Source organism: Mustela nigripes, chromosome 5 (genome assembly GCF_022355385.1).
Source record: "Mustela nigripes isolate SB6536 chromosome 5, MUSNIG.SB6536, whole genome shotgun sequence".
NCBI lineage: Eukaryota > Metazoa > Chordata > Mammalia > Carnivora > Mustelidae > Mustela > Mustela nigripes.
Genome location: NC_081561.1, coordinates 133,052,404 through 133,079,244, shown reverse-complemented (window position 1 = coordinate 133,079,244; position 26,841 = coordinate 133,052,404). Strand labels below are relative to the sequence as shown.

The 26,841-nt window shown below is 40.1% G+C and overlaps 1 protein-coding gene across 1 annotated transcript in view; it reads left to right on the top strand.

Annotated features, from left to right (window-relative positions):
* FRK (fyn related Src family tyrosine kinase) overlaps positions 1-26,841 on the top strand; it is a 105,528-nt gene that overhangs the window by 31,597 nt on the left and 47,090 nt on the right. The window contains exon 2 of the mRNA XM_059401238.1: positions 23,630-23,751. Within this exon, the coding sequence (XP_059257221.1) occupies positions 23,630-23,751 (122 nt within the window). The remainder of the gene's footprint in view (positions 1-23,629; positions 23,752-26,841) is intronic.

Here is a 26,841-nt window from a genome sequence, read left to right as displayed (position 1 = left end):
TTCATTTCTCTGGGATGCATGTCTAGGAGTGCAATGGATTTGTTTTTCTCCTGCTGAGTCTTGAGAGTTCTCTATTTATTCTAGACACCAGTCCCACATATGTGATTTCCAGATACTTCACATATTTTCCCCCAGCCTGGAGATTGCTTTTTTATCCTCTTAATAGGATCTTTCACAGAGCACAAGTTTTTAATTTTGCGGATGTTCAATTTATCATGTTTTCTGATGATGAATCGTACTTTTGGTGAAAAGTTTAGGTCTCTTTGCCTAGCTGTAGATCCTGAAGATTTGCTCCTTTTTTTTTTTTTTTTTTTTTTTACAACCATGCATTTTACTTAGAGAATTGCTTGCTGCACTCTTCTAGGCTGAAATCAGAAGTCTTGATGCCAAAGTTTAAAACTATGTAAGTGAATACATGGGTGAATTAGCCATAGAGTATGTAGCCGGATCTTTAAAAGGTATTTTTGATGGCTCCAGCATTATAAAGAAACACTTCTGTAGGTACTGTATGAAATAAGGAGAGCATGGAAACATAGGACTCCTGTTCTAGGTGCCTTATAGAGTTATTAGCCAGTTCCTAGAATGAGGGCCATCCAATAGAAATGTCCGGAGGAAACTGAGGCTAGAGGTCATGCAACATGTGAAACATACTCGTGCAGTGAATAAATGGCCTACTTTGGAGTTAAGGATAGAGAACTGTAGGTTGTTTTCATTATTTACCTCCCTGGATTACAGAACCAATGGTAGATGACTCATAATATCAACAAAGGATTATAACACACAAAATGTCAGTAATAGGTAAGGACATTGTTGAGAAATAGATAACTAAGAAAGATATAACCACATACCTTAGGTATTTGGGTCTTTTAATAAGTCTTGTCTTTTTAAAGGTCCAAATTAAAATAAAGGTCAAATTTTAAGGGTGTGGCTTCAAGCTTTATTATTTCTAGAAAAGCCTTGCTTACTTTGAACGTTTATGATCCATGCATAAGTTCGTGATGATTTAACAAGTAGTGGTAGGAGTTTCTTTTTGGAAATGAGATTTAGGGCACCTGGGTGGCTTAGTCGGTTCAGCATCTGACTCTTGATTTTGGATTGGGTCATGATCCTGAGATTGAGGTCGTGAGATTAGGTCCCCCATCAGGCTCCGCGCTCAGTGTGGATTCTCCCTGAGAGTCTCTCTCTCCCTCCACCAGCTCCTTTCCCTTCCCCACCCCCCTACCCCCCAGCTTGTGTGCGCTCGTGCGCTCTCAAATAAATAAATAAATGAAATCTTTTTAAAACCTCTGAAATTTAAGAGAACTTTTTACAGTTAAATAGTGTAGATTCTATATGTATATTTAAAGATGTTTATAGTCAATTTTTCTCTACTAAAATAAAAAAAAATGCATTTTTCTTATGTTCCTGTCTTCATACTTCTTTTCTCAAGAAGCTAGCTAGTCAGAAGCATAGGCTTGCATAACAATTGCAGATTAGATATCTGCATTCTTTACGCCAGTCTTGGAGCCTTAGCTAGTCCTCTGAAAATTGTGCCAGTCTATACCTTTAGAAAAAAAAAGAAGCCGTGGTAGTCTATGTGGTATCATTTGGCAGATGTTTCAGGGCCTCACTAATCCCAATTTCTCCTGTTCCTGGAACCTAAAACTTTTTTTTTTTTTTTTAAAGATTTTATTTATTTGTTTGACAGACAGAGATCACACGTAGTCAGAGAGGCAAGCAGAGAGAGAGGAAGGGAAACAGGCTCCCTACTGAGCAGAGAGCCCGATGCAGGACTCTATCCCAGAACCCTGAGATCATGACCTGAGCCAAAGGCAGAGGCTTAACTCACTGAGCCACCCAGGTGCCCGAACCTAAAACTTTTGCTGTTCTTTAAGTTAAAGTCCTCCATCTAGTAGATCTGTTTTAAAGAGGTAAGTATCTTAATGAAGGAAGCAAAATGTTCTCAAGTGACTCACATTTCTACACCCACCCTTAGGTGAGAGTAGGGCCCTAAGGAAGCAGAAGCCAGAACAGTTATAGTCAAGTGAGGCTGTCAAATAAGGTGGGGAAGGAATGGGGGACATTTTCAGGTGCCCATGGCAGCACAGACACAGACTTTATGAAAGGAACATGTCTGAGGTCCAGACTTCCGGTTGACTTATTTTTGCAAATGCCAAACTAGTTATTTGCAATTCTAACTAGGGAAATAGTGGGGTTATAAAAGCCACATAGTATAGTTTTTAAAAAATAAATTTCATGAAGTACAGTTTATTTGCAGTACAATGCTCAGATCTTGAGCTTACATTTTGATAAAGTTTGATAAATATATATGGCCATATGAAGAACACAGCAGTTAAGATGTAGAACATTCCAACACCTCAGAATTTCCTCATCGTCCCTTTCCAGACACCGCCCCTCCCCCCGTCCCTGGGCCTGGACAATAGTTGTGCCTAAACTGGTACTTCATATAAATGCAGTCTTACAACACTTACTTTGTTGTGTCTGTTTTTGCTCATTGTAATAGTGTTGGGATTCAGCCATGTTGTTGGGTGTGTCATTAGGTTGACTTTCAGTGCTGCGTACTGGTTTATTGTGTGACTATACCACAATTTGTTTTTCATCCTCTTGATAGGCATTTGGGTCATTTCCTGTTTTTGCCCATGATGACTAAAACGACTCTCAACATTTTTGTGATGGTCTATTTGTGGACATACGTTTTCACTTTTCTTAAGTAAATACCCGAGAGTGGAACTGCTCTGCCTTAGGATTAATGTGTTTTTAAGTGTATAAAGAATGGTCACATAGTTCTCCAAAGGGTTTGCACTATTTTACACTCTTGCAACAACATATGAGAGAGGCTTCATAGCTTGTCAGTGCTGGATAATCTTAGTCTTTTTTTATTTTAGCCATTCTCCTAGGTATGATATATCTCACTGTGAATTTATTTCATTTTTTAAATCCAAGTAATTAAGGGTTTCAGAGGTAGAGGTCAGTGATTCATCAGTTGCTGATAACACCCAGTGCTCATACCATCAATACCCTCCCTAATGCCCATCCCCCAGTTACCCCATGCCTCTCCACCCCCTCCCCTCCTGCAACTCTCAGTTGTTTCCTAGAGTTAAGAGTCTCTTCTGATTTGTCTCCCTCTCTGGTTTCCTCTTACTTTATTTTAATTTTCATTTCCTAATTTTTTTTAAGATTTTATTTATTTGACAGAGAGGGTGAGATCACAAGTAGGCAAAGCAGCGGGCAGAATGAGAGGGAGAAGCAGACTCCCTGCTGAGCAGAGAGCCGGAAGTGGGACTCTTGAGATCATGACCTGAGCTGAGAGCAGAGGCTAATCCCACTGAGCCACCCAGGCACCCCTTAATTTGCATTTCCTTAATGACTAATGATATTCAGCACCTTTCCCCCATGCATCCTGGCCAATTTTGTTGGAGCTACTCTAGATTCTATCACATTCTTCTGAGAATCACTGGCTTTCTGTTTTTGTAGATAGTTTAGTAGATAGTACCCTGGAATCTATGTGCAGACTTTGTTTCCTTTAAGATATGTAATTGCTCCTATCTTGGTTTTATTTTTATCTTGCTCTAAGTGTGACATTGGGTGAAGGTCTGTCATCGTTGCCCTTTTTAAGATGGAAGAAGTTTTCTTCTGTTGCCAATTTGCTAAGTGTTTTTGCTTTTAATCATGAATAGGTGTTGCGTTTTTCAAAAGTATTCTGTGTCTTTTGATTTGATTCTGTAGTTTATATTTTTTGTCTATTAACATGGTCAATTACATTGATATTTAAATATCAATCAGCTTCTTCCTGGGACAAACTCCATTTGGTTATGATATGCATTTTTTATTTTATACATTCTTGGATTTGATTTATTATATATTTTAAGGATTTTTGCATCTGTGTTCACGAGAGATATTTATCTGTGATTTTCTTGAAATGTCTTTGATTGTTGATATCAGGGTAATTCTGGCCTCATAAAGTAAATTGGAATATATTCTTTTTCTTGAATTTTCTGAGAGCGCTTGGGTATAAGATTGATACTATTTCTTTCTTAAATTTTGGTAGCATTCTCCTGTGAAGCACTAGAGACATGGAGTGTTCTTTGTGGGAAGGTTTTAAATTATGAATACAATTTCTTCAACAAACCTTCTTCATGGTTATTAAGGTTTTCTCTTTCTCTTTGTGGTAGTTTGTGTAAGATGTATTTATCAAAGGACATGTCTATTTCATCCAAGTTGTCAAAATTATTGGCATATAGTTGTTAACAATATTCCTTTATTGTTACGTTAATATTGGTGTGAATCTGTGATGGTCCCCTCTTCAACTGCAGATATTGATGATGTGTTTTTGATTTTTTTCTTGAATGATGTTGCTAGAGGCTTGCTTACACCTCTTATTAATCTTTTGAAAAATCAGTTTTTGTCCTTGTGGATTCTTTGTATTTTTTCTTTCTTTAAAAGATTTTATTTATTTATTTGATACACGGAGAGAGAGACAGTAAGAGAGGGAATACAAGCAGTGGGAGAGGGAGATGCAGGCTTCCCACCAAACACGGAGCTGGATGCGGGGCTCAATCCCAGGACCCCTGAATCATGTCCTGAGCCAAAGGCAGACACTTGACGACTGAGCCATCAAGGTGCCCCTAACAAGGGATTTAAAAAAAAAATTTAAATGTTGTTTTAAATTTAATCTCAATTAATTGTATGTAAAGGGCATTTGAGGCACATAGAGAAATTGTGAGGTGGAAAATCCTTGTCAAACCAAACTCCTAAAAATAGTACTTTAATGTGGAGGTAGAAGCATAGTTATATTTTTCAATCAATTACACTGCATAGGTCTTTTTTTCATAGCCTCTGCCTTATTAGCTATTATGTGTGAAATTTTGTCTGCACCATTGACATATTGATCACATTCATGTCAATTATGAAACATTTCCTCACAATGCATTTCTTTTAAAATACATTTCTTCAATTATCTGACATCAAAATGATGTATGGTGTGGTTAGGTAGTTTATATGTTTTTGACTTTTGTGTTTTCTTTTTATGCTGGTCTACATGTGTGTTTTTCCAGTTGCAATGTAAACTTGTAAGCAGACATATTGTCTTTTTTTATTATTCCTGTAGCTTATTGTAGATTCAATAAATGTTTATTGTAGTGTTTTTTCTTTTAGATGCGATGTTTCTCAGTATTTGAAACATTTAAAAAACTATCCTTTTAGTTTCTAAAGAATGAGAATCTGATTTTAAAAATTAATTGAGTGTAAGATATCATTTAAAAAAATGAACATGAAACCATTTAGTAGTTCTTTTTTTCACTCCAGTTTTCCAACTAAGATTTGGAAACCACGTGAATGCAGATCAATTAAATATATAGGAAGAAATAAGATCAGAAGAATGTTAATAATTATTGAAGTTGGATTGAATTGTTGAATAAAAGGGGTCATTATACTATTATCTCCACTTTGGAATATGAATGGAAAGTTTAAGAATATCTATTATGAATGCATGTATGGAAACTCAAGGAGATGGGAAAATAGTGTCTTGTCATTGAGATTTCCTATCTAAGATAGTATTTTCACTTGGTTTCATGGGCCTACCGCTAATATGGTTTGGAGGGGAAGGTTCTCTTTAAGAAAATAAGTACAAAACTGCGTGAACAGAATTTGGAAAGAAAGGGAATATTTAGGAATGCCCGGGTGGCTCAGTCAGTAAGCATCTTCCTTATGCTCAGGTCATGATCCTATGTCCTGAGATGGAGTCCGGCACTGGGCTCCTTGTTCAGAGAGGAGCCTGCTTCTCCCTCTGCCTGCCCCTCCCCCTGCCTGTGCCCTGGCTCTTTCTGACAAATAAATAAATAAAATATTTTTTTTAAAAAGGGGAATATTTAGAACAGAAATCACTACAAACTACTTAAAGAAGCTGACAAATAATAAACCTAACCATAGTGAAATATTAATGAACTGCCTTCTATATAAATTTTCCCCTTTATTTTTGACTCATTTTCTTTGATTGACTCTTGAAATGATAATGATTTTGTAATACCATTTTCCATAGAAAGGATAAATGATTCAAATTAAAACCACATTGAGATATCACCTTACACCATTTAGAATGGCCAAAATTAGCAAGACAGGAAACAATATGTGTTGGAGGGGATGTGGAGAAAGGGGAACCCTCTTCCACTGTTGGTGGGAATGCAAGTTGGTATAGCCACTTTGGAGAACAGTGTGGAGATTCCTCAAGAAATTAAAAATAGAGCTTCCCTATGACCCTGCCATTGCACTTCTGGGTATTTACTCCAAAGATACAGATGTAGTGAAAAGAAGGGCCGTCTGTACTCCAATGTTTAGAGCAGCAATGGCCACGGTCACCAAATTGTGGAAAGAACCAAGATGCCCTTCAACGGACTAATGGATAAGGAAGATGTGGTCCATATACACTATGGAGTATTATGCCTCCATCAGAAAGGAGGAATACCCAACTTTTGTAGCAACATGGACGGGACTGGAAGAGATTATGCTGAGTGAAATAAGTCAAGCAGAGAGACTCAATTATCATATGGTTTCACTTATTTGTGGAGCATAACAAATAGCATCGAGGACATGGGGAATTGGAGAGGAGAAGGGAGCTGAGGGAAATTAAAAGGGGAGGTGAACCATGAGAGACTATGGACTCTGAAAAACAATCTGAGGGTTTTGAAGGGGTGGGGGGTGGGGTACCAGGTGGTGGGTATTATAGAAGGCACGGATTGCATGGAGCACTGGGTGTGGTGCAAAAATAATGAATACTGTTATGCAGAAAATAAATAAATTAAAAAAAAAAAGAATAAATGACAATTTGATCTTACTTTTGAAATGTTTGATCAGTTTTTGGTTGACAGTTTAGGAAAAGCTTAATTAAAGTATTAAGCTTCATAATTCATTATTTGTAAAATCATCTAAATTTTGGGATTGCTTTGCTTATTTATATATTTATTTGAATCCTAGTTTGTGCTTTTCATTTTCAAATTTTGATCCTTGTGCAACCAAGCCTACCTCTAAATAACAAACAGGAATTAGTGTTTAACTTCATAAAAGTATATTTTGTTATTCTATGGGAACATTTTTAGAAACAAATTTGGTGCTTCCTGCCTATTGAAAGTTATCCATCCTTTGTGCTGTCCATATATTTTCAGGCAAAATGTTAAAGAGAATAAAGGGTAAATCTCATGGTTTTCTTTTTTTTCCTGGAAAATCAGTGAAGTTAAAGAGAAATTTTAAAAATGAGAAATGAAAATATGTGACTTGTTACACTTGTGCATACCAATGGTGTACTCTGTTCAGCATTCCACCTGAGAGATATTATAAAAGATCTTATTAACTCCCAGTGAAAGGGGTGTGCCCCCAAGACCCACCCTTTTTTAAAATTATGGTCACATTGTGGGGTAGTTTTCTATGAATTTAGGTGAAACTATGTTGATACCTATTTATAACGTTTTCAACCTGGTGTTCCTCTTTCTGCCATGGTTTCTTTATATTTCTGACCTACTCTGTAGAGTGGGATTATGAGGTTAGGACAACTCCATATGTCTCACTGTGCACAGTGGGCACAGTCCTGGCATATCCGCTAAGACACTGGCCTTGCTTATGCTCTCCCCTCAGCTCTAGTTCCTAACTCCACAAAGTAGAGCTACTGAAGCGCCCGCTCTAGTGGCCCCAAGATTTGCCATGGAACAAATGCCGTAATGTCAGTGATGACACTGGGAGTTGTAAAGTGGAATCCAAATGTTAGTCTTACTGTGATTGCTTTTATTGTCACCTTCCTCTTCGGACTATGATCACTTGATTAGCTCTGAGGATATTCACGACGGATAAAATCTGGCTTCTTCTTTCGCCCTCTGTTCCACATCTTCAGATGATTCTATATTCTTGTCTTATTTTGTTTAGAGTTATTCGGTCAGCTTTAACATTTAACAGTGAGACTCATGCCCCCAAGCAATCATTTGTTCATTCATTCATGTATTCATTCAAAGATATTTGTTGAGGTCATGTTTAATATCTGGTGCTGTGCTAGACTCTGAAAATTGCAGTAATAAGCAAAAAGATAGGGTTTTGCTCTTGGAGCTTATAAGTGTACTTGGGAAGTAAGAACTAATCGAATAATACCAGAAAGAGGAACCCAAGGAAAGGGGTGTGAAGGAAAAGTTTTAGGAAGACCTGCTTCTCAGGCTTACTGGGGGAGGGGGGGTTCCCAATTCCAAGGCTTTAGGGTGTTCCTGTCCTGTGCTCTCATCCCAGCAGCAGTCTTTTCAAATCTCTAAGATTTAAAAAATCACTTCTCTGGGTTGCAACTTGACAAGTCAGAATTTACTATACTCCATGTGTTTCACTGAATTCTTTCTTCAGTTAATCCCAGACAAAGAAGGTAGCGTTTTTGTACCTAGATCATTATTTGTATCACCAAAGTTATGGAATAAACCTTATGTAATTGCAATTTGATGATTAGTAAGGTGACCATTGAGGCAGGGTATAGCTCAGTTTCTCTGAACACAAACTTGCACGCAAATAGTTCATGTGCTACTTACGATTAATATTTACTTTGTGTATCATTAGACTTTGTCCTCTTTAAAAAAAAAGATTTTATTTATTTATTTGAGAGAAAGACAGAGAGCAAGAGCTGGGGGAGGGGCAGAGGGAGAAGCAGACTCCCCACTGGGGGCGCTCATCCCAAGACCCCAGGATTATAACCTGAGCCAAAGGTAGACACTTAAGCAGTTAAGCTACCCAGGTGCCCCTGAGTTTATCCTCTTCTGAAGATACTTTGAGAGAACAAATATTTTAACGTATTTTAAGAAGTTCATAATTTTAATAAACTACATTCTTTAAAACATAAATGTAACTGGAAAAAAAAAAAACCCAACTCTGCTCATTCACCCTTATCTTCAGACGTGGACTAGTTTTTGACAGCAAGAGTATGTGTAATTCTTTTGCTACCCGCTGCTGTGGAGGATGGTGTGAGAGGTGCTCTGCCTAAGGATTTATCTTGCTTTAAAAAAATTCTATTTTCAAAGCTCTGGTTGTTTGTGCTGTTGAGAAACAAGACCTAGAGTGGATGGGTCTTTATGGAGCAGAACAATGGAATGTCTGTTGGAGAATACAGAAGGAGGCACAGAATGCTCCTTTGGAGTGCCCGTGGGATTCAGAACTAAATTGCTTTGCATATAAAATCTGGGGTATTTTGTTGTAAAAACATGATCCAGAGGAGAGGGGAAGAGGAGAGGGGCTTTAGCAACCTGGCAGGGGGCTCTGGACCAGAGGGAAAAGAGCAGTTTGGGAAATTCCTTCTTCAGGGCACTTGATAACCAAGTTTCGAGGAAAGAGATTTCTAATGTATTTGAACTTGTAACTCTAGACTGCACTTGGCTCTCCACCAATTTTACACAAAGTTTGGGCTGAATGTATATCTTTTGGTTGGGATGAAAATAAGAGTGGGGTCTGGTGTGGGGCAGACTGGACCCGAGAGAACCAGGGTTTGGTGTGGGCGATGGCAGACATGAGAGAAATTCTTTCCCTTCAGAGAACAGCTGTGCTTTTCCAAACTCACTCCTGGGTTCCCAGCCTCAGAATTAATTCTCTGGGGCACTTGGGAAGCTGTAGCATCGGGAGCCCCACCTCTGAGCTGGGAGCATTTGCCTTGTCCACACTCTGCCTGGCAAACTTCCTAGCAAACTGGAGTTTGAGAACTGAGGCCCTCGAGGAGGTTAAGAAGTATGGCGGGGTCGGTGGGGAGGGACCCTGTTCCTTCTCACACGTGAGGCAGGCTTTCCCCAGAGCAGTTTGGAGGAGTGGGGCCCTGATACTCTTGTGCGACTGCCCTTTCCTGTAACTCTCAGCAAAAACAAGCCGAGAGCTAATTTTCAGGTTTTAGAAAAATCCACCAGCGTGGCAGACTTTCCTTTTGTTTCCTGACAAACAGCTTGTTGACACTGAAAACAAAAGGTGTATTTTCTGGCACTGTTTCTGGCTTTCCTTTTGACAAGAACCAGCTGCTTTGTGGAGTGGTTCAGCGTCTTCCATTTCGGAGTCCAGTGGGGGCATTTATGCAGGTTATAAATCCTTCAGTTATTAATACTGGTGTGGTTATTGGTAAGTATTAATGATAGTAATGTTTAGTTAGGTGGTAGGTGGGTGAGCAGGAGCAGATTATTAAAATGAAAGGAAAAGAAAAAGAGAATGTGTGTGTCCGTTGGGACCTTTGTGGACTCTCTCTCACCTCTTGTCTGGCTTGGGACACCTGCTTCATTTCAGCCTCTAAAAGTCAGTGAATCTAGTACACATCTGTGTTGGTAGCAGTAGGTACACACCTACACACACACACACACTACACACGTACCCCCGTACATCCAAAACCACATCCACATATATATATGTCTTTGTGCCATGTGTAGGTTAAGAGAATAGAGATTTTGATTTTGATTTTTCATTGTATATTTGCCAAATGGAAAATTTTAAGATTTCACTTAAACATTTTGATTTTTATATGGATTTAAGAGCTATCTGGAAAGAAATCTTGCCTCCACAATTCCTGTATAATCAGAAATATTATTTCTATTCTATGTATAGTTTTGTTTTGTTTTGTTTTTTAAATTAAAGGGTACTCTTCCTCCTCAACAGATGGCTCATTTTTCTTTGACTAAAGAGCCATAGCACCCAAGGAGACCCTTGGAGGATACTTAAAGCTTCTGGTGTTTTGCATTTCCATAAATATTGGTGATAACAATGAAATTGATGGGTATCATTTATTTCTTACCTTAAAAAAATGCAAATAGATATTGGCCAAGCTACAGTTGAGAAATCTGGATATTGTCTCAATCCTAGAATGGATTAGGTCCTTATTTGTCTACTCCTTCCAAAGATTCTATCCAGTTTTTCTCCATGGCTGAATTTATTTTGATCCCTTTCAGTTCAGGAACACAGAGGCAAACCCTCTGGAATTCTGTCTGCCACCTGTTGCTGCCCACTCTCCTTCTTATGTTACTTCACTTTTTTTTTTCTCTTTTGCACTTATCACCTTCAAACATACTGTATATTCATCTATTTTACTTATTGTCTATCTTTCCCCATTGGTATGGGTGTTCAAGAAAGTCAGGACTTCCGGTTTGTTCCATTCACTGCTCTATTTCTACCAACTGGAACTGAGCCTGACACATAGTAAGCGCTCAATAAATAATTGTTGAATGAAAAATGAATGAGTGAAGGAGTTTTATGGTGGTAGGCTGTGGATATAGTCTTGGTACCAGTTCTTGCGTGAACCTGGAAAAAAAAAGCCACTTAGCCTTATTGAAGGAGATGTGTAGTTTCTGTCACAGGCGTCATTGAGAATTTAATGAAACACTGGATTCTCTTCCCAAGAATGCATGTACTCATTAAAACGCATTTACAATTGAAAGACCCACGGATCCCCTTACCCAAGAATCCAACACTGCCACTGGATGCAATCAGCAAGAGGTTCTTTATTGTTATGCAGGCGCCTGCGGGTGGTCAGCGCGCGCCTGCGGGTGGTCAGCAGCTCCTGCTAGCTGAGCACACCCGGCTGGGGTGGTGCCGGGTTTTTATAGACAGGTACAAACAAGTTTTGGGTGGGGCGCAACTGATTGGTTGACAGTTAGAACTTTTGAAAAAGGCATACGTGGAGTTTGCTGATTGGCTTTGGGGACCCGTGCGTGCGCGCGCGCGCACGAAGAGAGAGGCGGGAAGGGGGAACAAGAAGGGGGAAGGTAGGAATGCCATCATGGCGTCTTCTATTATTTCTATAAGCCAAGCAGTTACAGAAGGGCAAAAGAGCAATTAATTAGTTAACAACTGGGGGGGAAGGGTCTTTCAACAATAAGTTTCAGAACTGTCCCCATGGATCCTCATAAAAATTTCTTGCTATTTCTAAAATGCGGGTCTCCTCTCCTGTGTGCCTCCCGTAGAATAATTCTCCCTTGCTCCTGCCTTCCACACTTGGACTTCTTATATTTGTTCACTGATTTTTAAAAAAACAAGTCAGATTTTCCCATCATTTTTGCAGGTGTGCCCAGAACTCAAAATTCTTTACCGTGTTAAATCTTCAATGAACTATCTTATCCTCTTCCTGATGTACTTTTTGACTGTTTGTCGAAGAGCTACTTCTACTGTGGAGTTAGTTGTTCCTACATGGGAGTGCCTGAAAACATCAAAGAACTGGTTTTGTTTCTTCTACATTTAATCGGCCCTCTTCCCCCACCATTGCCCATCAAACCAGTCTGCTCACAGACAGGCCGCTGGTTCTTCACCTGTGACATGCCCTTGTCCTTCATTTCTTTGGATTTCTTATCTCTTCCAAATCCTTATTCCAAGGGTCTTTTCTCTAAGATGCCTTCCCTTGTTGACACACTGTTGGGTTATTTGTTTCTTGGATTGCAGTTCCCTTAAGAAATGAAATACTCCTCTTGTTTTTGGTACTTTCTTTTTGATTACTCAGTTAAAACGATCTCTTAGCCCTCCCTGGATAATCTAAAATTCTCAAAGGACAAGAAATAGACCCTTTTTTTGCTCCTAAGCTTCTTCATCTGTTTTCTATATAGTTAGTATGAAATGAATGTTACTGATATATTTTAGCAAATGAAGCACACAGAAAACGATATCAGTATGACCATGTAGGGTAAGAAGAAGGTTAGGATACTTCATGTTGTGTACTATGTGATTTGGGATACAAGATTTAATGGAAATAAGTGATACAGAGTGTTACATTATTAACCCATCTTGAAGAGGGTACACGCAAGGACTACTGGCTCACTACACTCAACATTTGGTCTTGTTGATTCAGTGAACATTCCCAAAGAACAAGTTATTTTGTAGATCTTTATTTTTTTTTTAAAGTAAACTCTGTGCCCAGGGTGGGGCTTGAACTCACTACCTCCAGATCAAGAGTTGCATGGTCTAGTGACTGAGCCAGCCAGGTGCCCCATATTTAAAGATCTTTCAAGAAGAATACTCAGTGCTTTAAATAAAGTGTCATTCATGGTACTAGGAATTAAGATTCTTTAAAATTAAGTGAATTAAAAAGTTCCTTTCATTTTTTTCCTTCTTGGAAGTGAGCAAGGAAATGATTCATGAGAGAAGATAACTATTGTGGGGGGTTTTTTTGTTTGTTTTTGGATAGGAAACTAATTGGGGCTGTCACCTCTTTTATTTTATTTTATTTTATTTTTTTAATTTTACATTTTTATTTGACAGACAGAGATCACACGTAGGCAGAGAGTCAGGCAGAGAGAGAGAAAGAAGCAGGCTTCCTGCGGAGCAGAGAGCCTGATGCAGGGCTCGATCCCACGATCCTGGGATCATGATCTCAGCCGAAGGCAGAGGCTTTAACCCACTGAGCCACCCAGGTGTCCTGGGGCTGTCACCTCTTAAATTAGTGCTCCCTATAACTATTAAAAAGCTATACTGGTACCCAAAAGCTTAGTCAAATAAAGAATTGGAGTGAACATTTGTGTGGTGTTCTGTGAAATAGGGCATTTTCCTAGACATTATAAAAATCAATTGCATTTACTTTTTTTGGATGTGACAAAGATGGAAACTCCATGATTAATGCTTTCAACTCTAATCCATATTTCTCCTGTTTCTAGGACAAACATTATCAAAAACATATAAAAACAAAGCAGACAGGTCAGAGTTTACACTTATATTTCAGGCTTGATGATTGGAAATGCCATTATATATTCACACACTTTGGTTGTGTGTGTGTTTGTTTTAAGTAGGCTCCAAGCCCATTGTGGGGCTTGAACTCATGACCCGGAGATCAAGAGTCGCATGCTCCATCGACTGAGCCAGCAGGCACTCTTGTTTTTTATCTTAAAAGAGAAATCAGTGGCTCCTGGGTGGGCTCAGTGCGTTAAAGCCTTTGCCTTCAGCTCAGGTCATGATCCCAGCGTCCTGGAATCCAGCCCTGCATTCAGGCTCTCTGCTTGGTGGGGAGCCAGAACTTCTCTCTCTGCCTGCCTCTCTGCCTGCTTGTGATCTCTGTCAGTAAATAAAAAAAAAAAAAAAAATCTTAAAAAAAAAAAAAGAGAAATCAATATTAGCTTCCATTTCCTTTTATACAAATAGGAGATGGTTGTGAGACCAAAGCAGTGCCTTGAGGTTGGATCGCTATCTGAACTTTGTTCCACTCTTCAGTTTTTTGTGAGGTATTGACAATACTTCACACTGGCAGGAGGGTTCAGGTTACAATCATATCCTTACAAACATATAGCACCACACCTTCCCCAGGGGTGAAAATACCAATTAGTTCATCGTACTTCCTTTCTAAAGAAGTTCCTTCCAAATTCCCCTTTTATGATGACCGTAGAGGTGAACCACTACCAAAAAAGCTTTAGCAAATGAACCCAGCAAGGAGCTTCCTGGTTTCTTTGTGACTGCAAGTCATACCTCAGATATCGAAGGCGACATTGTCACATTATCACACATTTTTTACATGTGTGCAGCCCTGATCCGCTTGTGTTTGGGAGGACAGGAAAATCGGCTTCATTTTTTATCTTTACGTTCATAGGCAAATGCTCTTTTTTGGGGGAAGAGAGTGGTCAGATTGGAACCAGTGGTCTGCGGCCAATTAACATGTGAATCTGTGTTGCAACTGGCCCAGAGCAGATAAGGCTTCTCCCAAAAGCGCTTAACACTCCCAAGTATGTGGCAAGAGCAAATAAAAGATTACATGAAAACACAGGCTTTATCGAGTTCAACATTCAGGATAAACTGAAAGACCTATAAATGCCCACACTGGGTACAATCTATTGTTTCATCAACAAGTATTTATTTAACTCTTCCAAAAGGCATATGGGGGTGGGGGGCGCCTGGGTGGCTCAGTAGGTTAAGCCTCTGCCTTCAGCTCAGGTCATGATCTCAGGGTCCTGGGATTGAGCCCCACATCAGGCTCTCTGCTCAGCGGGGAACCTGCATCTCCCTCCCTCTCTCTCTGCCTGCCTCTCTGCCTACTTGTGATCTCTGCCTGCCAAATAATAAAATCTTAAAAAAAAAAAAAAAAAAGTCATATTAGGCAAAGTTAGGCTTTGTACCGGGGAGGTCTGTAGCCTCAAGTGAACATGGAATAACTAGGAAAAAAAAAAAAAAAAAAAGGCAGCTCTAACTTTCGTATACATGAGAAACCCAGAGGATGGTCACTGTTCTGGGGAATTCTGGGGAGGCGGATTTAAGCCATGCCAGGGCAAACAGCCGTAAGAGAATGACTTTAGCTGGAGCCGAAGAGTGGATGATAGGGAAGACACTGCTCAGGAAATGGCTGGTGTCCAGAAATGCAGAGGGCTTGAAATTCCAGGTCAATAAGGATTTTATTCCCTAAGCAAAGGGAACCCTTAAAACTTACTAATGTGTGTGCATCGGGGGAGCTGTATCTGGTCGTAGGATCAAATGATTCATCTAGTGGCCGCGGCGTGAGCCAGGCTGGGGAGTCCACGGGAGCGCATGTGACGCTGTTAACAGCAGACTCTGCCTCCTTGGACCTGGTCAGTAACCGCAGAAGCTGTTAACGTTAGGGAGCACGGAGAGTGGAACGTTGCCATAATCTAATGATGATGAAGGGGACAAAGTTCGCGACGAGGGAAATGAAAAGGAGGGAATGAATAACAAAATACATGTGAGCATTAATTGCCTTTTCTTTGTCCTTATGCTCTGTAAGTGGGAAAAAGGTGCATTTTCTGTGAGCTAAAGGGGCCGCTGAGCCTCGGGACGTTTAGTAGAGGGCAGGGCCATGCGTACCCGGACAGGAAGGGGCTCTCCCGCAGCGGCTGTCCTGGCCGTGTTGCCCAGATGCAGATAGATGCAGGGCGGTCGCGGAGGACTGCCACGGCTCCGGGGACCATGCGAATGATTTAGTTATGATAAGGGACTAACTGCGATGGTGAGCGTACCCTGCAGATTCTAGGTGTTTTCAAACGTTAGTGTCTGATGCCCGCAAGCCACGCCGGTGAGGATGATGGGTGGTTTTATGCACTGTAACTTGTGTCTGCGATGGCAACAATAAAGACAGAGCTGACCCCGAGTTCCCACCTGGGCAGGCACCCCAGGTTACCTCCGTCATGGGTGGCTGTGCCACGCGGATCTGCCCATTTTCCTTTCCGCAGTTTCTGGGAGGGCACCAGCATTCTTCTGGGGCTGGTTTTAGAAACTTATTTTTCTTCAAGGTCTGTCTACTGTGGTTGAAGGTCAGCTGTCTTGGTTGTGAGGGAGGCATGGGGAAAAGAAATGATATGTTAAACTTTGTGAATGTTAGCTAGCAGTTATTAGGAATAGGTGTTCTCTTTTTAAAAATGTAGGATGAGGGACGCCTGGGTGGCTCAGTTGGTTAAGCAGCTGCCTTCGGCTCAGGTCATGATCCCAGCGTCCTGGGATCGAGTCCCACATCGGGCTCCTTGCTCAGCGGGGAGCCTGCTTCTCCCTCTGCCTCTGCCTGCCATTCTGTCTGCCTGTGCTCGCTCTCTCCCCTTCTCTCTCTCTGATAAATAAATAAAATCTTTAAAAAAAAAAAATGTAGGATGAGCGGTGCCTGGCCGGCTGAGTCAGTAGGGCATGCCGCTGCTGATCTTGGAATTGTGAGTTCAGGCCCCACACTGGACATAGAGCTTACTTTAAAAAAATGTGGGAGGAAGCTAACACCATTAGATCAGAATTATGAGAGTACTAGACATCTACTTTTGCCAGTCAGCAGAGCGGACAGAGTAAAAGTATTAGGAGGAGATGAGGACATATTTGGGGAGGTACCGCATATTTATTTAAAAACAATTTTCTTTTAATTAAGTAGGCTCCGCGCCCGATGTGGGGCTTGAACTTGGGATGCTGAGATTGAGAATTCTATGCTCTACCAACTGAGTGAGCCAGGTGCCCCTGGAGGTACCACATCTATTTACTTGTTGATTTCCCTAAATTTTGATTGATATCTATATTATTTAAATGTTGATATTCAGTAACAATGCATACATTCTGGTTTTGTTTAGGACTAATTTTGTCTTTTTTGTCAAATAAAGTATTTCCAGTTACCACACTACAGCTTCAGCCTTTCTGAATTAGTAAAATGGCCTACTGCCCCCTGGTGGTGGCATGTCCTAGTCAAGACCGAGCCGGCAGGACCCACTGGGGAGGAAACTTGCCGTCCAAACACATCTAGAGAAGTGAGATCACATCCACATATTCATTCATGTTTCATCATGACCTCCCACCTAACACATCTAAAACCAAATATATAATTTCTCCCTTAAATTAGTTTTCTGAAAGTAGGTGCTATTTATTGATCATAAATGTGGCTGGGTACCTGGCCCTTGATACACATCATTTTTTTTTTTTTTTTTTAAACTCTCAAAACAAACCTACCTGGCAGTTATTATTATTTTCGCTAACAGACGACAAAGTCCATTCCAGGCATAGAGAGGTTGAGTTTCCCAGCGAGATGCTGTAGCTCATAATCATTATGGTGCTCTGCCTTTAATGTGTTGCTGGGTCTATTGTTCTTCAGTTGTCCAGACTTGAAACCCTGGGGTTATGTTTGTGTTTCCCTCCTCATCCATCAGCACCTTCCCATGCTCCTTTGAGATTTTCCTTGTCTCTATCAATTCTAACTGCCAAAGTTTCTACTTCAACTCTCATATAGCATGCGGATTTTTATAGCATATTTCTGAATTGGCTTCCTTAGATGTTTTTTCTGTTTAAGTAGATTGCAAAGTAATATAAAACTACCCCTTACTATAAATATATCCACATTATGGGGAAGCATGCAGAGTAAAAAGTGAAAGGTTTTTGTTTTTGTTTTTGTTTGCCAATGTTTTTGTTATCGCTTACTAATCGAGAAGTAAGCACATATCAGTTTTGGTTTGTTGGTTTTTAAAATATAAATAAAACTAATATTTTGATTACTCTACAGTTTACTCCTTTTCGTTCAGGAATATATCTTGCAGATCTTTCTGGGTCTGGGTCAGAATTTATACACAGTAGACACTGGATAAATGTTTGCAAAATAAACCTTAGACCAGTCATGTTCAAAACCAACATTATGCTTTTTGCTTCATTTTCATCTATTTGAAGCACTTCCCTCTCCTAGGTTATTATGAGTCCCCTCTCCTTTTTGGCTATCTTTTTTTTTTTAAGATTTTACTTATTTATTTGACAGAGAGATCACCAGTAGGCAGAGAGGCAGAGAGAGAAAGAAGCAGTGTCCCTGCTGAGCAGAGAGCCTGATGTGGGGCTCGATCCCAGAACCCTGAGATCATGATTTGAGCCGAAGGCAGAGGCTTAACCCACTGAGCCACCCAGGTGCCCCCTTTTTGGTTATTCTTAATCAAGATCTCATTCATGGCGAGTCTGGCATAGCAATAAAGATTAGTTTCATTAAAGATCAATAAAATGTGTGTGTAGGGTCATTTTATTGGATAATTTTCCACAGGTAAACACCAAACTCTTTTTATTCTCAGCTGTTTCATAAAATTGTTTAACTTTTTTTTTGTTTTACTATTTCTATAACTCAGTAGTTCTCAGATTTTACTGTGGATCAGATGCATCTGGTGACTTAGTGAAACCCAGATTGTTGAGCACCACCGCACAGTCTCTGATTTAGAGGTATGGGAGATACCTGCCAATTTCCTTTTCTATCAAGTTTGCATGTGATGCGGATGCTTCTGGTCCAGGCACCACACTTGAAGGGTCACTGATCTGTAAGACTCTTCCTGGGTGTTTCCCTGTAAGACTCTCCCTGGATCCATCCTGGGATACCCTGATTACTTCTCAGCACTTACTGTTTACTGCACACAAGAAGTAAAGCAGAAAGAGGGCATTGAAAGTGGCTGTGGTGGGCACACAGGCCTGGGGTGTGCGTGACCCTCCGGAATGGTGCCAACAGGGGCTCTAGCAGGCAGAATGGAGAAGAATGACCGTTTTGCCACAGGCTCAGACCACAGATGAAGGCATGTTTTTCCCATATGTGGAGGGAGGAAAGAATTATCTTTCTCCGTGGTTGCGTCATTACTGAGTATGAAAGATGGCATTGTAATGACACTACATCCAGAAAACAACTTTTTTATTCAGTTCCTGGTGTATTAAGCGAGCTGATGCATCCAGTCAAATATTTATATCCATTTCATTGTTACTGTGGAGTTAATACTGGTGTGATTTGCCTTGTAAAGTGAGTATGTGCAAGAATCTAAAATTGGTGAGACAAAAAGGATTTTTAAAAAATTACCACGGAGTTTCTCTCTACAGATGTTGTAAAATTACTCTGTCTTTGATTTACAGAAACTGCTTGTTTATACGTATATTGGGCAGAGAAAATACATCATTTACAGATTTGATTATACAAAATATAAATGTAATGTATGTATTGAAAATATATAATGGAATTTATTCTTGAGAATGATGAGATATATGAGATATAATCATACTTCTAAGAATTTAATCTGACAGATAAATTGTAATTCTTGTAAAGGTTTAAATATTTATATTTTGAGCAAACATGTTAATGCTGATGCATAATCAATATACTCAGAAGCAAGGAAACGCATGGGGTTGATCAGTATATTTGATCCATGCTGCTAATGTGCTTGCAATGTTGGTGCAAAGAAATTTTGCCATTTCAGGAAAATAAAAAATACTATTAGCTATTAACTATTGGCTTGCAATGTTGGTGCAAAGAAATTTTGCCATTTCAGGAAAATAAAAAAATACTATTAGCTATTAACTATTGGCTTTCATTAAGCATGCAACTGTCCATGAAAATATATAATTTTTTTATGTGTTCACTTCAATGACGTCACAGTAGTATGTATCAGTCTTCAACTCCCTTTAGTCCCTCAACAGTTTGTTTTATCTGCTGTGTATTATTCTACCTTATATCTGTAACTAAGTTTATCTCTTTCCCTACAATGGACTTTTAGGTTGTTTCCAATGTTTCAGTGCTAGAATTCTTCAGTGAATGTTCTTGTGATTCGTGTCCTTGAGCACATATGGCATATAATCTAGAAGTGAAGTTGAATGGTATACAAATACCATTATTAGATATTGCTAGATTGCTCTCTGAAATAGTTGTACCACAGGATATTGCCTCTAGTATTGTAGGAAAATTATTGTTTCACATTTTTCCCAATGGCCGAATGTGAAAGTTTTAAATTTTGTCCAACCTGAAAAGTGTGAAATTTCATTGATTTAATATTTATTGGTATAGATTGTAGTATTGCTACAGAGACTGTGCTTCTTTTCTTATTTTTCTTGGTTACTGGATTTTCTTTTTCTATAAACTGTACAATTATATACTATGCCAATTTTTCTACTGTGTTGTCTCTTTTTTAAAAATTCCTTTTAGGAGTGCTTGGATGGCTCAGTTGGTTAAGCATCTGTCTCAAGCTCAGGGCCTGATCCCAGGGTTCTGGGATTGAGCCCCACACTGCGTGCCCTGCCCTCTCAGCAGAGAGCCTACTTCTCCCTCTGCTGCTCCCCTTGCCTGTGTTCTCTGTCTCTCTCTCTGTCAAAGAAATAAATAAAGCCTTTAAGAAGTATGTAAAGATTTATTTATTTATTTTGAGAGAGAGAGAAAGAGCATGCTGGTGTAGAGGTAGAGTAGAGGAAGAGGGACAGAATTCCAAGCAGAGCCCCCCTCTGAGCACAGAGCCCAAGGCTGGGCTTGACCCCATGACCCCTGAGACCAAGCATGAGGAGCCAAAATCAAGAGTAGGGCGCCTAACCAATGGAGCCACTCAGGCGCCCCTGTCTTTTTTTTTTTTTTTTTAATTGATTACAGGTCTCTATGTAATTCGAACACTCTTCTTTCTTGATTATATACTTTGCAAATATTTTCTCCAGGTCTGTGGCTTGTATTTTTTTTTTAAGATTTTATTTTTATTTATTTGACAGAGAGACATGCAGTAAGAGAGAGGAAAAAGCTGGGGTAGTGGGAGAGGGAGAAGCAGGATCCCTGCTGAGCAAGGAGCCCAATGTGGGGCTCAATTCCAGGACCCTGAGAACAGGACCTGAGCCGAAGGCAGACGCTTAACCGACTGAGCCACCCAGTCGCCCCTCTGGCTTGTATTTTAATTTTATTTCGTGATAATCTTTTCATTGTGGTATAAGAAATATTATTAATCTTTTCCCTTAAGGTGTTTAATGTCCTTTTCTTTTTGTCTTATCTAAGAAACCTTCCCTAGTCTGGTATCCTCAGAAAGTTTTTTTTTTTTTTTAAAGATTTTTTTTATTTATTTGCCAGAGATAGAGAGAGAGAGTACACACAAGCAGGCAGAGAGGCAGGCAGAGGCAGCGACAAGAGAAGCAGGCTCCCCGCCGAGCAAGGAGCCTGATGCGGGACTCGATCCCAGGACCTTGGAATCATGACCTGAGCCGAAGGCAGCGGCTTAACCGACTGAGCCACCCAGGCGTCCCATCCTCAGAAAGTTTTAAAGCTTGCTTTAGGTCATTAAGCCACGTAAAACTATGATGTATATTGTAAGTAGCATCAATTAATTTTTTCCATATGGATTTTTAATGGTACTAACATTGGTTATTGAATAGTCTGTACTTTCATCTCTAATTTGTGTGTTTGGGTCTGTTTGAGGTTGTTGTTGTTGTTGTTGTTTTCCATTGTTCTGTTGACTTATTTCTGTACTCATAGAAAACATGCATTTTTCTTTCTCTGTGAATTCATTAAATAGCCCCTCGGATTATCACCATGCCTGCCATAGTTTCCATGAGATAAGCAATAGTCTGTGACATCGATTTGGCCCCCAATACTGAATCAGCGGGCTGGTCTTTAGTGCAGTCTACCAAACAATGCCAGCTCTCTGCCTTCTGGAGAACGGTGTGATTGTGTTTCCTACTCTCTTTGTATTTAGGCACAAACATAAGACTTATTTGCAATGGTTTCATTCTTGTATAGAAACTTTAACTAGAAGCTGCAGGAACCAGCCTGTGGTTGGCCACATATTTCATGTTTGCTTCCACATTTGCTGATGGAAATGCCCTGGTAGAGCTAGAGACAGACCTAGAGGGGCACCTGGGTGGCTCAGTGAGGGGGGAAGTGGAGAGACAGACCTAGAGCAGAGCCCACGTGACCTTCCAAGGACATGCAGCTAAGGGAAAAACAGATCTCTGTTGTCTTAAACCATGGAGATTTTTAACATTGTGCATATATATAACCTGGCATATCCTAACTGATATAGTTAATATTGTGTATTTCCAACTTGATGATTGGCAAAATGGTAAACAAGCACCTTGCCTTTGTTAGAGGGTAATGATTATGTTTTAGTGCCTCTCTTTCTACTTCCTTCCCCTCTTTCTTCCGATTGTATCCCCATCAGTAGACTCATATCCCCCAATATCCATGACCCATCAAGCCAGTCCATGACCTGTCACACCAACTGGAGCCAGTTTTTGGTGGCCTGAATTTCCTCCCCTCAGCCTGCAGCTCCTCACATGGCCTATATGTCTCCCCCCAAGCCCATGTTTCCCCTCTTTGAGTGTCTGCATTTTTAAAGATGATACCTGGAAAGATAAAATGTTTTACCTAAAATCTTAAATGAGAAAGATCAACTTTGTGACTCTAGAGTGAGGCGTCATGAAGTTTTCTCAACTCCTCAACTTTCTCAACTTCCTCATATGATCACATTAGTGTCTACAGACTTTATCTACATCTTAGACTGGCTCCAATGTTAAGGTCCATAATTCTTGGGTGCCTGGGTGGCTCAGTCAGTGAAGCACCCAACTCTTGATTTCAGCTCAGATCATGATCTCAGGTTCCTGGGATTGAGCCTCGCATCAGCAGAGGGCTCCATGCTCAGCAGAGAGCCTGCTTCTCCCTCTACCTGCCACTCCCCTTGCTTGTGTTCTCTCTCTTTCTGTCAAATAAATAAATAAAATCTCAAAAATAAAATCAAATCCGTAATTCTTTGTCGGGATTAAACACATTCACAAATATGTGTTCAATATTTATTTATTTTGAGAGAGAGAGAAAGATACTTCCCAAGTGGAGACATCTTTTCACATCATCTCTCCACCAAGGGCAATTTCCTTTATATTTGAGAAGTTCCTCCTAAGCATGCAAAGATCATCTCATATTATGGTGCCATTGGGCAGTAACGGATGGAGTGGGGTGGTGGTGGTGGGGGGGAATTAATGCCCAGAGAACTACATTTTTAATTGTTCACACTTTAATGTGAAATGTGGGACTCCTTTGATTGGAGTGTTTGCCTCCTAGCACCTAGAAGGTGTTAGGTGAGGCGGTGAAAGTTTGATGGTGATGGTGAATAATTATAGAGCGTGGAACCCAGCAGGCTAATGTGGTGGGCCCACCCCGGAGGCTTTGAACTTGACAGAAGGAGGGCACATTACCTCTCAGACAGAACAGAACTCAGATGTGAGAAGGGAGGTAGTAGCAGGCAATAGCCAAATCCCTATTCTGTAATTTTTAAAAGGCTCCTGGTAAGGATTACAGACATCCAGAAAAATCATCTCAAGTATCAAAAGGTGCCATTTATACCTGGTATAGTTTCAGTAAAGAATAGCAAACATTTCTGATGTTAGAATACTTTTTTGCCAGACTTCCTGCTCCTTAAAAAATGACTGTTGATTGGTTAATTAAAGTTTACATCTGTCTCTTTTTTAGGTGGTTTTTTGGAGCAATCAAGAGAACAGATGCAGAAAAACAACTATTATATTCAGAAAATCACACTGGTGCCTTTCTAATCAGAGAGAGTGAAAGCCAGAAAGGAGATTTCGCCCTTTCAGGTATGGGCCATTGTTCTGTGTGATTTAAGTGTGGGTTGGAGAGTCTGTAGTAATGAATCTGCTGTGTGAGCATGGACAGGTTAATTTGAAATTTGCCTTATTTCTTATGTTCATAATAAGTGCCAAATGAAATCTGAACTGCCCAAGAGTAATGCAGAAATTAGCAAGCAGTTTCTGTCTGCGGATAGGACTCTCTGTAAGCAAATACGTGCGCTCTGGATATGAAATGACAATCATATAGATCCGGCTGCATTTCTCACTTTTGCATCATCGAGGGGTCTGTCCTTCCAGGGAAATGATAAGCCCAAAGCGAAAACTACGCTCTTGTCAAAAATTGATCTTTCCCCAATACAGTTTGACTTTGTGTTTCATTGGTCTTTGCCCAGTGAAAGAATTGAAATGCTGGAGGCAGTTGCATTTAGTTAACTCCATGACATGTACAGTTTAGCCAAATGTAGTTTTCTAATTAAGAGTAAAATACATGTTTACTTTACATTTTCTTAGGAAGGAAGAAAGACCTGGGAATGGCCTTTAATAGTTACAGGTGCTTACATGCATGTCTCTGCCTTCAAGAATCTATGTTTCTTGGGGCACGTGGGTGGCTCAGTTGGTTAAAAGTCTGACTCTTGGATTTGGCTCAAGTCTTGATTTTGGGGTTCATGAGATGGAGCCCCTGAACCCCCCTTCCTGGGTCAGACTCCATACTCAGTGGGGAGTCTGCTTGGGATTCTCTCTCTCTCTCTCTCTCCCTCTGCCCCTCCTCCTGCTCATGCTCTCTCTCTAAAATAAATGAATAAATGTTTGAAGAATTTGTTTCTTGGTGTATGTTGCAAGGCTACAGAACGTCCTTTCTTAAAGACCAACCAGACCATCTGTCATGTGATTTCTCTCCTTGCTCTGCTCTGACTTCTGTTTTGCCTGGGCCCATCTTGTGTTATGATCCGCTTTAAAGTGTGCACTATGTCTAGATATAAACCTTTTGGGGGAAAGGATTTTGCCTTTCTTTATCCTTATTGCCCTGCAGTAAATGTTTATTGAACACAATGCCTACGTACCTTTATTGTGTCCGCCTAGCTCACTGAGCTGAGGTCAGGCCAGCCTTCATGGTGCACCAGGGAAGCAAGCCCTGAGCTCAGTATGTCCTAGGAACTTTGATTGGATCTGAACTCAGGCCAGACTGTGTGTGTTTGGGACCCATTTTTCTTACTCACACCAGGCAGTCCCAAATATCGGGGCAGATGGGTAGGAGCTGGAAAGCAGTAAGGGCAGTGGTGTTGAAGCACCTTTTTTCAGAGGCTCCATCCTTCAGCCCCTGCCTCTTCCTGCTCCAAGTTCATATGGTGTTCTCAGATTGTTTGGCTTCATGTCTACCCTGCTTAGGGGATGCTGTTCTGATTACCATTTCTGGAATGTACCACTGACCTTTCTAATCTTACTTATGACCAAGGTGATAATGAAACAGTATCATGACTGACAGTGATGCCCCATTAGCCCGTGACTTCATACTAGAGCACACCTATCCACACCTCGGGGACATGCGTGAATATTTTGTTAGATCTAATCACTTTTTTCTGATCATGAAAGTAATATCAGCCTTGTTATATAAATAGAGAAGCTCAAAGAAGAATAAAAAATATCACCTTCTGAAGATACATTTTTCATATCTAAATACCTTTCCTGGCAAGCTTTTTTCTGTACTTCACCTGTAAGTATATTTAAACAAACACACACTTGTACTCAGTAAATAAATGGAGATCATCTTGTAAAGAAAAAAAAAATGTAGATATGAGTGTGTATATATGCTATCTGTATTTATGAATACATACACACATATGTGTGCGCGCACGCACACACACACACACAGTGGACCTAGGCCGCATTTTTCCTATTTGTCTCCCAGCGTCCTGTGAACGATTTTGCGTGTCCTTTCATATCCTTCTACATCTTTATGTTTAGAAACCACATAACCTTCCATTGGATGGGAATTGCATCATTTAACCTATTTCATGTTTTATGTATTTTTTAGCTATTTTGCTGTTACAAAGTATGATGCCATGAACATCCTTATAGATAAAATATTGGAAGATTTCCATGAGAATGTTATACCACGAGGGAGAAAAAACAAGTCTTTTGGAAATCTCTATGCTTCACGATAAGAGATAGAAGAGAAGTGCCAATTTAAATCTATCTGTTTGTTTATTTGGCTTTCCCAATATTTATATGCAAGTTTAGGTAATCATTATTTAGCTAAAAGCTAGATTAAATGTTTTGGATTAGCATTAAACATATAGAAGAAGATTTCCATGAGGAAAACAAACTAAAAGTAGAACGACTTGAGTCATATCTTTGAATAATGCCCAGGCTGCAGTGACTATTCTGAACACTTTCTAAGTAGAATATTATGGAACAAAACAGCTTTACAGGCTTAGAACAAAATTACAAGGATATTGGCTTTTATGTGCTGAGAATACTCTAGCGCTTGCTTATGGATTTAGGAAGCTTTGTAGGCCTTGCTTGGAAACCAGGATATCATTATAGATTCTTTTTGAATGAAGTCAAACAATTTAGAGTCTTTCAAACAAATTATCTGATTGCTGTGTATTCACTGGGGGACAAAGTAAATGCGGACCATTATATTCTACTGAAAGGAACATTTTCTTATTAGCCAGAAGGAGGGCTATCCAAGAGAAAAATGGAACAAAAAAGGTCTTCAATATGTCTACATTAAAACAAACACACAAACAACCGACCCCACTGCTGACCGTTGATTACCACTGAGAATCGTCAGATAGACCATGGATTGATTTCTTAGTGCAGTTGTCCCCTTAATCAGCCTGAATTGATGGTCTTCCATTTTGCTGACTGCTCTGCTGCCACGGGAAGGCAAATAATACCCCCCTTCTAGCTCTGTGTTTCCCACACATGTTTTCCTTGGAAGTATTGTCTTTATTCCTTGGGCAGCAACGGCTTACAGCTGTCAGAAGAGCTTCATGACGGAGCGTGATTTATGGACGCTGGGGCGGGCTGGAGAAGCAGCAGCCCATGGTTGGGGTGGGAGCTAATTGGCTTGTTGTGATCCTTGCATGGCTG